We start from the raw sequence: 13,497 nt of genomic DNA, 5'->3' as shown, positions 1-13,497 counted from the left end.
TTTTTTTAACTTTAGCGACAAAAATGCACCATTTATTAGCATATAAAATTGCATTATTTGGTATAATCATTTATTGCTTATCAGGCTTTCTAATTCTAATTAGGAAATGGAACCTTTGTTCGGCAGATAAAACACTCATTCCAAGTCCATCCAGAACTTTAATATGTAAGCAAGGACTATATTTCCACTTCTGCCACCAGCCTATCTCTAATTCCATTGAGTTCAGCAACCAGAGTAATGGCATCCCAAACCAAGGCCCTGTTGAGGTAAGTGAACAATTATTATTTAATAATGGCATAAATGTTGCTGAGCAGTGGGGTTAGAACTGGTAAAAGGAAGTACTTCACCCAAGGGGTGATTAACACTTGGAATTCACTGCCACAGGAGGTAGTGGCAGCTGCAGGCATATACAGCTTCAAGAGGGGACTGGATAAACATATGGAGCAGAGGTCCATCTGTGGCTGTTAGCCACAGCATATTTATTATTTTTATTTTATTTCATTTGATTTATATCCCGCCCTACCCCACCAAAGTGGGCTCAGGGCGGCTGTTGTTGGAACTCTCTGGGGCAATGATGCTCTGTATTCTTGGTGCTTGGGGCGGGGGGGGACAGTGGAAGGGCTTCTAGTGTCCTGGCCCCACTGATGGACCTCCTGATGGCACCTGAGGTTTTTTTGGCCACTGTGTGACACAGTGTTGGACTGGATGGGCCACTGGCCTGATCCTGGCCTGATGGCTTCTCTTATGTACATGCAGTATACATGCTTTATCTCTGTATTTTCCAAGTCATTATTACACACTCCATTCCTAAAGCACCTAAGAAAGCTCCAAGGCCCACAATTGTCTCATAGATAAACAGTAATCTGTTATTTTAATGAGGATGTGCAAACTACAGAATGGGGGCAACCTCAGGGCCATCTCGCACACAACAGCCAGCCTTTCAAGAAGGTGATGTCTGATATATACAATGTACAGCATCACTAAGGCCCAGTCCAACACCTTTTGCTTCCTTGAGGTGCAAAAATTTAAGATTTCCAGTCCCCTAGCATATACTTTTCCTTTGCATCTCACCACCTTTTACTTCTTCGTGAGTTTGAATCACCAAATGGTATTAAAGAGCATAAGGCACATACCCAAGACTATAGAAATGGGACAGCTAGCATTGACATAATGCTGTTTCCCAGATGTGTGGTAACTTAGGCACTGATGAACTGTCCACTGTTTGAGAATCGATATGGTGTACTGTCCTTCATCTATTTCTACCAATGCTTAACTTTATACACTATAGCCTTGCTGCTAAATTTAAAAAATGAAAAATTGTCTTCTCAGAATTAGTATCTATTCACAGGCCTACTGACAGCTCCTATTTGTACATTGCAGACTCCTCCTTTGATGTTTGTGTATGGGCAGGTGCCTGATAGCCCTTTGTCCCTCCCCACTTTCAATCTTTTGATTCTATTAAGCGGAGGATACATGTTTGCATTGAGTACAGAAATGAAGTCTCAGTACAGAAAGCTGAATATTTACAAAAATTCAATCTAAAGAAAAGCAACTCCATCCAATCCAGTTCATTAAACCTTACACTAATCCCACACTTGTAAAAGCAACATTTGAGAATAAGCCCTTTAAAGATTTTGTCTTTGATGGCCTGAAATTTTGTTCTTATAGCTAAAGTGTTCCTTTTTTGTGGCATAACTTCTCTTGAAGACATCTTTTTTAATAAGAAAGTCACAAGATCAATAAATGCTTACAAGTTCCTAATGTGTTGAACTGGACTCCTCCTCCAAGACACTTTAAAAAGTCCTGTAAGGTGATCGTCTCCACTGGATATGCAAATCACCCAATACCTAAACTTTTAAGAGCATGACAAGCAAATCCCTGTCACTAATCTATGGAGGGGGCGGAGGTAGTAATTAGACAAGAAGGTGAAGATGCATTACAGATCTGGACGAGGAATGACACCCTCATGCACAGCTTTCTAAGCAATAGAATTCTTCCATCAGTACTTGAAAAGCTGAGCTTGTGTCTCCTCTTAGCCTCAACTAAGTGTATAGGAATCGCCTTGCAGAATCAGACCAAGGCCCATTTGGTGTAGTAGCTAGAATGTCACAGTAGAATCTCAGAGACCCAGGATCAAATATCATCTCTACCATGGAAGCTTGCTGAACCAGTCACATATTCTTCACATAACCCACCTCACAGGGTTGTTGTGAGGATATAACAGAGGAGAGGAGAATGTTGCTTTTAGTCCCCATTGGGGAGAAAGGTGGAGTATAAATGAAGAAAATGGATCAAATAAATAGATTCAGTCCAACAACCTTTTTTAAAACCATAGCAGGAGTACACCTTGCCAGCCCCTTTATCGGATATACAGAGTCAGACTGCTACTGTAAATGATCTGCTTAGCTGCACTCCATTTAGTATATTTCTTACCACCAAAATCATTAATTTGTCTGGAAACTTTGAATTCCCAAACCATCAAAGGCCATTGGAAAATAGAGAAAGGATGTTAAAATTTCACTGTTTCTTTGGGACCTCCTGGCTTTTCCTAAATGCCACTACAGAATAACCCCCCTGGGAGTTCTAAATATTCTGAGACTACAGATTTTCTATGAGCATTTAACAAAATCTATTATTTTGGCCATTAGAGGACTAGAGTGGAAAATGCATTATTTGGCCATGGAGGTAGGTTCAACATAGCCTAATATTTTGTATATGACCCCACTGCATTCCTTTAATGGTGTCTGAAAGGTGTCATTATATTATATGAAGAAGTAGCTTGAGCTGGACTGGTAATCTGACTGGTCAACAATAACTGGTCAACCAGAACTTAAAAGTATAAAATTAGTGGAACTAAACATACAAATGATGCAGAATACACATCTTCTAAAAAAATCATATTAATTTTCATAGGTGTAGATTTTAAGTTTCATTTTCCATAGTGAAGAGTTTTAATGAATCATTATTTATACTCATTCCCCACAAATATACGTAGCAGAATTGCTGGCTCTGGCTCCTCCCCTTATGGCTGAAATTAACATGCAGGATTCCACTCTGCAAAGGCAAAGCATACCTGTTTCTAATTGGGTTTTCGGCTCCTGATTCCTGCAAAGGAGTTGCCACTCCACTTGTTATCAGTCATCATCATTAAAAAAAAAAACCAGACCAATATTTTTAGAATATTTCAGTTGGCAACACTCTGATCACACAGTCAATAGGCAATCCAGAGTACAAATAAATCAGCAACTTTTGTTAATTTATCCCTCCCAATAGTTCCTCAGTGACTATCTGTTCATAGACAAATGGAACCTCCATGTTTAGAAGCAGTATGCCACTAAATACCAGCTGGTAGAAGGCTATGACCTTCCTGTCCTGCTTAGAAGCATCAGGCTGGTCTTCATGGAGAAAGCAAGAGGCAGAAAAGGCCCTGCTGGATCACACCAACAAGTCCTCTTCATTCATGGAACCATCACACCGCATCTCAATGCATTCCTAGGCACATAATGATGCTAATCGTTAGGAACAAATAAAGCAGGTGTGCGGTGGAACCGTAAAGACCACAAAAATTCTTCTTAAATTCAACCAATTGCAGAATTGGCATAACGAAAAAAACAAAAAAGGGGGGAAACCCCACTATTTTCTTCTCCCTCCCAAAGTGCAAGTGTTTGTATCTGTGCTCCTTGAACGTAAATGCTTCAATGCATCCGCAGAGTTCATCGATTTTCCTGAAGAACCTCCCCTCACTTAGGGACGGGGAGAGGGAGTTAAGAAAGTCCCAACTAACGGAAACCCTGGCTAAGGCAATTCAGGCAACTGTCCTCTCAGGCCAGGGCGCGCTCCTCTATATATTGGCCGTTGCCGCGCACTATACACAGCTTCGCGCGCCTGAGAGGAACTGCTTGGCCGGCGCTCTTCTCCCAGTCCCCCCCCCCCTCCCTTCCACTCGCCCCCCTCCCGCGAGCGCTCTTTTCCCCTCCTCTTTCATCCCCCCCTCTTAAAACCCCACGCGCTGGCTTCTACCTGAGGGGCGCCAAGCTGAGGGAAACTTTTCCCTCCTGCCGGTTCAAACGCCGCTGCCGTAAAGCGGCCGTCTCCCCTGGCAACAAGGTTCCGGCGGCCGAGCACTAGGTGTAGGAAGGTGATGTAAAAAAGTGGAGGAAAAAAAAAAAGAAGCCAGCCCAAACCACCCAGTGTCGTAAACCAGGTCCGGGCGGGGGTGGGGGGGAGAGAGCCGCGAGGGGGAGGGGGGAAGAGGGAGGGGGGAGGAGGTGACTGGAGCATTTAGACACAAGCGAGAGGATCATGGCGGATGGCCCCAGGTGTAAGCGCAGGAAGCAGGCGAACCCGAGGCGCAATAACGGTCAGTGAGCCCCGCCGGGCAGCGGCCCGCGCGGCGCCGGGGCTGCCTCGGGGGCTGGGCCGGGGGGTCGGGCAGAGCCCTGAGGGAGCGGGGGGGGGCAGGGCCGGGAGGAGGGGGGCGAAGAAGAGAAGGCAGAAGTAGAAAGTAATTTCCCGGGTGCTTCCAGCGCTGGGCTCCCTCTGCACCGTTAGCTCCGCTACCTGGCGCCTGCCTGCCTCCCTCCCCGCCTCGCTCTCCCTCCCAGCCTCCTTCTCCGCCTAGCGGTGCCTCCTCGCTCAGCCCCACTCGCTGGCCCGCGAGCTCCCGGGGACCGTTACACGCCGCCCGCAGCCCCTTCTTCGCCTCTTCCCCCCCACGGCCGCCGCCGCTTTGCCCCGCTGCCTCAGCCGGCGGCCGCTCGCCTCCTCCCCACATCACCTCGCCTTGTGGCAAGGAAAGAAAGGGGCTTCTGGACTCCCGGCCCCCCGAGGCGACCCGGAGGCCGCTCCCTTTGCCTCGCCGCGACCTCGGCAGCCCAACTTGCAAACTTATTACCTGGACTGAGGCGGAGCTCGCTGGTTTGGGGGGGGGGGGGGGACACCTCTTCGCCCTGCTCCCCAAACTTCTTCGGGGGGGTTTCTGTGAGGGTCCCCCCCCAGTTGGGAAAGCACCCGTATTGTTGGCTTCCCTTTTTATTGCTCTTTCCAGCCCCATAGTTGCTGTGGTGGTGGTGTATGTGTACTTCTGGGTGGGGGGCGGGAGAGACTTAGTTTAGATCGACTGTGTGTGTAACTAACTCAACTACCTGGTTGCCAGACACGCACCAAACGTAGAGGATTGTGATGGGACTCATTCTCCGGAGTGTGGGGGAGAAAGGGGGGTGGAGAAGGAGCAGAGGGAAGCACTGTTGCTTGCTGCAGTGTGTATTGATTATTTTTTTTTTGCAAGGGAAAGGCACCACATGCGCACCCCTGGGATCGCCTTGAAAGGGACCCCCCCCCCTCCTCCTTCCCGTTCCTCCTCCCTTCTCTGCTTTTCTCTCTTCTCTGGTCGCGCCCCCCCCCCCCTTTGCCCAAACCACTCGCTACTTTCGCCTCCGCCTCTTTTAGTGCCTGCAGTGCATGTTGATTTATCTCTGTGGCCATTGAACATATTGTTTCTCCTCCCACACCCCCGCCAACCTCCAGATCTTGGCATGAAGTGTTAGAACTGTTTTAAAACACACACACGCACAATATATTCTTCTTCCCCCCTCCTCTAGCAACACGATGGGGGTAAGGAAGGTTTCTTTCTCGTCTGGGCTGGGGAGGGATCGTGAATCGGCCAAGTTGCTCACTCTCTCGCCCTCTTCGATTTCGAGGTACCTGTTTGTATAATAATCATAATCCTGGGTGGTAACGGTTTGGCCGCGGCGGCCCCCCCCCCCCCCTTTCTCTTTCATCGCTGGCTCTGAGCAACTGCTATAGCCTATATAAGGAATGACGCTTAGTTTTCGGATTTAACGACTCTCTCTCTTTTTCTTCCTTTCTTGGCGCATACTGATTACTTTAGAATTACTTGCAAAACTGTTGAAACGTGGGGCAATAAATACTCAGAACTTTGGCGTTGTCGAATTTATTTTTTAATCTTCTGGAAAATAGCGGGGAAGATCTTGGCCTCCCTGTGACTTCATAGGATGTGAACCGGGAGGTTTTGTAACCTTCCTTGGCAGCTTTTTTTTTTTTTTTTTAGTTTTCATGTGGCATTTCCTGCCTGTGTATGGTTATGGATAGGAAGGGGTTTCGTGGTGGGTTGAAATCATGACGTTTGGAATGAGTTTTAATATCTTTGAATAGGAATTACGGTTCCCCGGAGGGGGGGGGAGGCGTTGCAATGTGTGAATTTCGCATATAAACACTGGCCTTTTAGCTGGCTAACAAAGTTGATCTGGTGGGTCTGCACTAATAGTTCTCGGCTCTGTAGAGGTGGATTTATTTTTAGCTGGATACATGCGGGATATTGCAATGCTAATTTCCTGTTCTAAACCACATGTTTGTGTGTGTGTGTGGTATTGAAGCTTTATTAAAGGTAAGTTAAGAAAGTGCTGTTCTCTCCTTTACCTTATTTAAAATGTTAATGATAGAAAAAGGGGGCTTTTCTTGTTGCTGACGACATGTGTATGACATGTGAGTCTGAACCACCCAGTCTCCGGGAAGGAGCTGTAAACATGTTTACCTGAACAGGAAAGAGAATGGATTTTCCCTTAAAGATTCTTTTAACTGGAATATCATACTTCTAAAGCATATCAACAGATGCCTTGAGACAGTGCCCGAATACCTAGTTGTTGAAACCAACAGGGGGAAAAAAGGATTCTGACGGCTGCAGCAAATGGCAACTTATGCAGGTAGAAGAAAAAATGGTGTGTGAGGTTTCTCCAGCATGCATGTCAACCCTCTCCTGTCTGCTGCTTTCATTCTCAGGGGAGGGATTTATTTACCATGCTTGCTGTCAGTGTTTTTCCTTTGTGCTTAATATTAGGAAAAACATATTTGAGGCTGTTTGGCATAAATCGTTTTGTCTGCAGCATGCATGACTCGCAGAAAACAAAAGGTGTATGGGCTACAATGCCATTCCAGGTACCTTCTCATTTGTCATCATTTTAAGGTACCGATCATCGCACCTGTTTTCAGGTTTCAATGTAAAGCCTTTGATTAGATGCTAGGTAAATCTGCTGAAAATACAGCCTTTTATAAACAAATTAAGAATAACCATTGCTGGCTAGTCTAGACTCTAGATAATAGATCCTGGATGATAGAGATTTCTCAGCAGTAGGTTCCTGTTTGACTTGCAAATGTTTACTGATCAGAATTGCTAGGGAAAGTTAACCCTTAAGCCTTGGCCACAAATAGGCAATATAAATGATTTCTGTAGCAAATCTGCACCATAAAGGTGCTGCTGTTCTCTTGCCTTTCAAAGATAAGCTCCATGTCTGCTAATCCTCTACAATAATTTTTCTGTCCTCAGCATTAAAGAGGACAGATTATGAGAAACTGATTCACAGAAGTGTGCTCACAGAATTATGTTAAGTATGGCTGCTGATAGAATAGAATGAACTGTAGGAAAATGTAGAATTAAAAACTGCATAATATTAAGCACTTCAGCAGAAAAGAAGTGTATCTGCCTTAATTTTTGTAAACTATTACTGCTGCCACCTCTCTCCTTCTCTCCCTTCCTCCTCCCTGCCCCCTCCCATAGTATAAAGGTGTACTTTCTTGGTATGTTAGTGTACCTAGATTTGAAAATATTTGCCATTTTAAGTCTCTGCAGGTAACAGCCTACTGCAAGATGGTAATAAAAATGTTTCTGTATTGTCACAGAGGAACCTGCAGCAGTGGCTGGCACTTCCTGTCTGTTAGATTAAGTCTATTTTGCAAAGCTTTTCTCCAGTGCCATTGCTTGGAAGTATCAGTATGCCTTGGAAATCACAACAACTGACAATAATTCAAGAACAACGTATTTAAATATTCATATATTTCAGAGTTATGTAATAATGGAGAAATCTTTGTAACTCGGTAGGTCTGTAGAGTTGCAACTACAGTTTGATCTAATCCATCCCTAATCTAAAGCTAAGGTAATTTAGCTCTCTAAGTGGGGTGGGCTCAATCTTAAATTAGCTATCATATTCAACATAACACTTTGAAATGACATTTGGGATAGGATATTTGCATAAAATATAGACAGCATTCCTTTTATAGATTCATCCAGGCAATATAGCATAAAAACATCAAGACTAAAGTCAATGAACTTGCCAGTTTCTTTGTTTGAAGGGATTTTTGGCTAGGTCTCTCTATTTTATGTCAAATTCCTGAAAATTTCAACTAGCAATATTTACAGTTACCCTTTTTTTAACTAATGCAGGATATTATGTTCTGCAACTTAATTTTGACCAATGATAGTAACACGTATGCTTGAATATACACCTGCCAAGTATCAAAATCATAATACTGCATACTACTCATGGATTGTTCAAAGCACATATCTTTGATCACTGATCTCTACACCAGCCTTCTAAGGTTGGTCAGTATTATTCCCCACTTGCAAATGATGTAACTTAAAAAAGGACCACATAATTAACTTTTGAGGTGAGATTCCAGCCAAACTTTGATTCTTGCCACTATATTTCTTCAGGACTTGCCAATAGCATTGGTGTTTTCTGGGGAAATCTTCAGAGTGGCACAATGCTAGTAGTAAAACTGTCATTGCAGGTTCTCATACTTCCTCAATGTGCATTAATTTTGTGCATGTGCATTGTAGACAAGTGCTGGTGTGATCATAAATCTGGCCTGTGCAGAAGCAGCAGGGATGGAAGGTAGAGCTGCTTGTATCCAAGCAAATTTTGTTAATGCTTTCCTGATAAGGAGACTGCATATTTGTCTTCCTTTCTCATTCCTGCCTTGACCTCCCCCAGTCCTCTTCAAAGGAGGATCAGATGTATGTTGCTTGCAGGACAATGTATTTTCCCCCCCTTCCTAACCTCTTTTCAGAGGCAGACTACCACTTCCCTCCGTCAGATTTTCTTGGGGCCAAACAGACACTTTCCTTCCTGTTTTGTATAATACCTCAGAGCACATTGTTTCCAAGCTGTTGACCTTCCTTTTGCAAATCCCTAGTACAGTACCATTCTGTGTCAGGTGAAATTGTATATGTTCAGTGATTCATGCCACATATTCACTGTCTAGACTTGGGCAAGTTATTTGGTCTCCGTTACACATCTGTACAGAAGATTATTAGTGATGTAGATCTCTTGCATTGTAAGGGGAGCTCAGCTTCATCCAATTTTTGGTGTGAATTTGGTCCTTGCATAAAATTGCAGCCTTACTTTGATACTGTACTGAAGAGTTCAGTGTTAACTTTAACTGAATATCCAAACTTATCACTACTATAGTTGTTTTTGTGAGCTTTCACTAAGCATAAGTATTTTCATATTCTCTCTCATAATGCTGGTTTCAAGCAACAGCAATAAAATCTTACATTTGTTTACTATGGTTACGTTTCTACTTTCAACTTCTGTTTTCCTCCCCCCGCCCCCCTCCCTGCACAAGCTAAGATACCTTAAGTTCCTTAAGGTGCAGCAGCTTGCACCTCAATCTAGCCATGGGTTAGATTGTATGTTTTATTTCGGTATATATTTTATTATTGTTACTATTTATGGAAATCAAAAGCATGTATATGCTTACATTTTAATGTGCCAATGGCTGCAATCCTGCATACATTATAGGAATTCTATTGTACTCCATGATTTCCTTTTGAGTAAAAGTGTAGGTGCAGGTTGTACTCTGCAGTTCTATCTTTAGGGACATGAAATCATAAAAGTGAGTTTTATAGAAACTGTTACATATTTAATTTCTTTTGTAAGTTCAGTTTGTTCCTATAAGTTCAGATAGTTTCAGAAACGTTACCTGTATAAGCACGGCTGTTTGTTTTTTTCCCAATTACAGCTGGAGGGAAGAAAGAAGGAGGGGGCAGTCTTTGAATATCAGGAAATGTTACATCATCAGTGCAGTTATTCTTGTCTTTGAGTCTAAGTCTTCCACCTCCGTCAAACCATTGTATGTTCCTTGCAAGTACTGTTTTCCTCAATTTCTGTTTACCTGGTGGTTTTGTGGGCACACCCTGCCACCTAGGTGCAGTAGCTGTAAATTACTTATATGATATTATCAAATATCCAGATTGGATTTCTGTGCACATACCTTCTGTAGTATGTGACTCAAAGCCCAATCCTGAAACCCCAGCACCTTGTCAGCACTGCTAGCCAGTATCTTGTGATTACTTGGCAGAAGAGAGAAAGCTGAACAAAACATAGGTGCAGAGACCATAGCAGCAACGCTACAAGCTGACATTAACTCTGTTATAGTTGGGGATGACAGCAGACCTGGTGCATGCTAATGTAGCCATGCTTCCCTGACAACCTATCACTGTCCACATGAGGACACAACAAGGAAGGGGACATGGTTTTTTTCATTGTAAGCAGATCCATGGTGTGGGTGGGAGGAGCTCTGAAATGAATGTACACCATGCAGTTATACCCATGTGAGTTTGAATCCCTTCCTGCAACTATGTTCCCTTATACTAGGAAGGCATGCTGAGAAGGAAACATAGTCAAACACAGCCTCATGCCTCTGTGGTTTAGTAGAGGCAGCTCTGATATGATGCTCAATACCTTTTTCTCCTAAGGGTTCAGGTTTGCAGAGGAAGTGGGCAGTAATAAAGTGTATCAGTCTTTCTGTCAGGAATGGGAGAGAGAGGCCCCAAGATAATGGCAAGAGAATACACAACAACATGAAACGCCAGGCATCCTTCAGCAGGCGTTAATACAGAGTAGTGAAGTACAGTTAGTGTGCCTGAGATCCCGAGCTTGAATGTTATATGGAGCTACAGGTACCACTCATTCCAGCTGATGTTCTTCATCATTACACCCAACCACTGAGGATAGTTACTCTTGCTGAAAGCTTTCAAATCATTGGCTGCCCCACATATTAAGCTTGCATTCATTGTTCTACTGCTGTACTGAGGAGCATTCTTGACCACCACCTGCTTCCATTCATCCAGCAATGCTTGAGCTCCATCTATCTGACACCCTTCACCTGCCAGTCATGCTTTACGACTGTGTCTATACTGTCTGCTGCGACTGCTTCATGGGGCAGTGGAATAAATACCATAAGTACCATCTTGTTTGGCCACTACAAGCAATAAGTCACCAGTGACTATGACTGGTGGCTTGTGTCTCCCACTTGCAGTAAGGGACTATAACTGCACACTTACAGTGTAGTGATACATATCTGCAAGCATGCTCTATGCCCTCTATTGCTACCTATTGGTAGTGAATGTTGAGGGGACGGGGGTTACTGCAGTATTGTACAGAGCTGGTATGGGGGGATCAGAATAAACCGTATAGTGTTCACAGCCTGAGGCAAGGGATCTTCCTTCTGTGCTTACCTGTTTTTGCACACACCCACACCCAGTTGAGGCAATGGAAACTGCCACTGGACGTTAAATGACAGATGCTGCAACAGTCTTTGTTCTCTTCCTTGGCGTTTTGTGCAAAGTTACATTGTGGGGTTTTCATTGCAGAGGTCCTTCTATGTATATTCTAAGTGTGCATGACAGACTGCTGGACAGAGGGTATATCTCCAGATATGCTAATTGTCTTCAGGATATGCTGATACAGCTTACATGCCATTCTATACCCTTCAAAAATGAGTTTAAGTTTATGCTGTTGGAGAAACAGACTGGAAAATTGGGTAGGGTGATAGGTTGGGTAGAGCTTGGGAGTTCCACTGTCTTTGGACTGCACCAGTGGCTCTAGCCTGTTTTTGTTTACATAGCATATGCTTGGAATATTATCATGTAAAGTTTTAGTTGTGTCACTGACAAGTGACTCTTCTGGATAATGGTTGCAGCCATCATCTCCCTAGTGGATGTATAAGCACATTAGTGGAAATTATATCTGGGCACAAAAAAAAGACAAGGTGGAAAGAACTGTGTTCAGAACTCTTAGTATTTGCTATTTGTGGGGGAGAACCAGTTTGAATTTGGACACTGAGGGTAAAGAGAGAGCTTCCCCATCCTATTTCACATTCATCCATGAGCTGCTACCTGGAAACTGGTGAGGGGGATTAAGCCTCTTCATCATCTAAAATACTATGGCACTAATACAGATTGGATCTAAAGTTATTTAAAAGTCAAAATCTATTACCCTTCATTTGGTCACTTCTTGGTAATTGAAATAATAACTTACTGATAAATTTGTTGTCCAGAGTAGTAATAAATAACTTTTAAGTAGGATAACAATTATGCTTTGTATACTATGAATTGTTCAGCTTCTTGACATAAATCTGTCAAACAAGCAAATATTTAGATGGCGGATGTTAGTAGTGCACAGCACATATTTTTTATCATAGTTGGCCTCTGTTTTTTTTTTTAACATAGTTGGCAGCCTGGTGGGAAGATGCCTAATAAAGAAAATGAATCTGTGTCATACAGCTTGTTTACTTACAGCAGATGATGAAGACATTTGTCTTTGCTGCCTCACACACATTCCAGTGTCATCAACTTCAGAGATTGTATGGCTGGTTTCCTGTGTTGATATTTGACCATTTGGAAATTTCAGTTGGTACATAGTGCAGTTACCCCCTTCGAAGCTGTGATATTGGGTGTGCTTAGTTGAATGACTTTAAAATGACTTTATTGGCTCTCATTTTGCTTCTGGCTTAGGGTTCAAGGTAGTAGTTCTTTTGTATAAAACCCTTTTTGAGGTTGGGCCCCATATACTGTATGCTTTTCCTTATGTGTCAGGCTTACATCCCAAGAGGTTTGGAAGGCAGCAAATTGAATGCCTGTTAGTTTGTTTTTTAAAGTGATCTGGAGTTTCAAATCCCTCTGTGCCATGGCAGCTTGGGGCAGTCAGCCTAACCTACCTTGCAGGGTTGTGAGTTTAAAATAAAGGGGAGGAGAATGATGTTAGCTACTTTGGCTTTTCTCTGAAGAAAAAGGCATGGTACAAATAATGTAAATCAATGGGAGTTTTATAGTTTGTAATGTATTTGTGTATTTTATTTTGTGATTTTCATTATTGTATGCTTTTGAAAGATAAAATGTACATTTAAACAAACTTATAAGGATCATGCAATCAGATTACTAATATTTAGCAGCGCCTATTACAAAGGCCTGGAAATTCAGGAGAATTTTTTGGTAGAATTTGTATTCTGTATTTACATGGCTTTTAAAAGTCAGAAAGTATGGTGCTGTAGATATTACAGAAGTTCTTGAATGTTTAAACTTTGTGTCTTCTATATTCTCTGATTACTTCCTTGTATTAAAGGGTATTTTATTTTGGATATTTACATTAATGATTACTGGTGGAGAAAGTATTTCTAGGTCTCATACAATCCAAGTCTTAACAGTATTAAAATGTCAGTAATGTGAATAAATGTGTTCGGTTTTTCCCTTCTTTTTCCCTTATTACCAAAATGTACTGTAGCTGATGCTGAGAAGGGAAGAATGGTAGTTTGGCTCAGATGTAAAGGGTGACTTTCTTAAAATCCTGGTGTAGTGTCCAACTTCAAAGTAGTGCTCCCTTCCAAAAAAAAACAAACCCCTTTGTTGGGTTAGTAACATGC

General features: G+C 42.9%; 1 protein-coding gene across 3 annotated transcripts in view; it reads left to right on the top strand.

The window, feature by feature from the left end:
- Positions 1–4,184: 4,184 nt before the first annotated feature.
- Positions 4,185–13,497, top strand: part of ZEB1 (zinc finger E-box binding homeobox 1) — a 99,957-nt gene continuing 90,644 nt past the window's right edge. The window contains exon 1 of one of the 3 annotated variants that reach the window (XM_060248181.1): positions 4,185–4,204. Coding sequence is in view for 2 of the 3 variants with exons in the window: in XM_060248178.1 (XP_060104161.1) it covers positions 4,303–4,360 (58 nt within the window). In the remaining variant the exon portion in view is untranslated. Of the gene's footprint in view, positions 4,205–4,258; positions 4,361–6,534; positions 6,723–13,497 lie in introns of those variants that run through there. The other 2 variants (XM_060248178.1, XM_060248180.1) reach the window with 2 other exon arrangements.

Source organism: Heteronotia binoei, chromosome 10 (assembly GCF_032191835.1).
Source record: "Heteronotia binoei isolate CCM8104 ecotype False Entrance Well chromosome 10, APGP_CSIRO_Hbin_v1, whole genome shotgun sequence".
NCBI classification, from domain to species: domain Eukaryota; kingdom Metazoa; phylum Chordata; class Lepidosauria; order Squamata; family Gekkonidae; genus Heteronotia; species Heteronotia binoei.
This window is presented reverse-complemented; position numbering and strand designations above follow the sequence as displayed.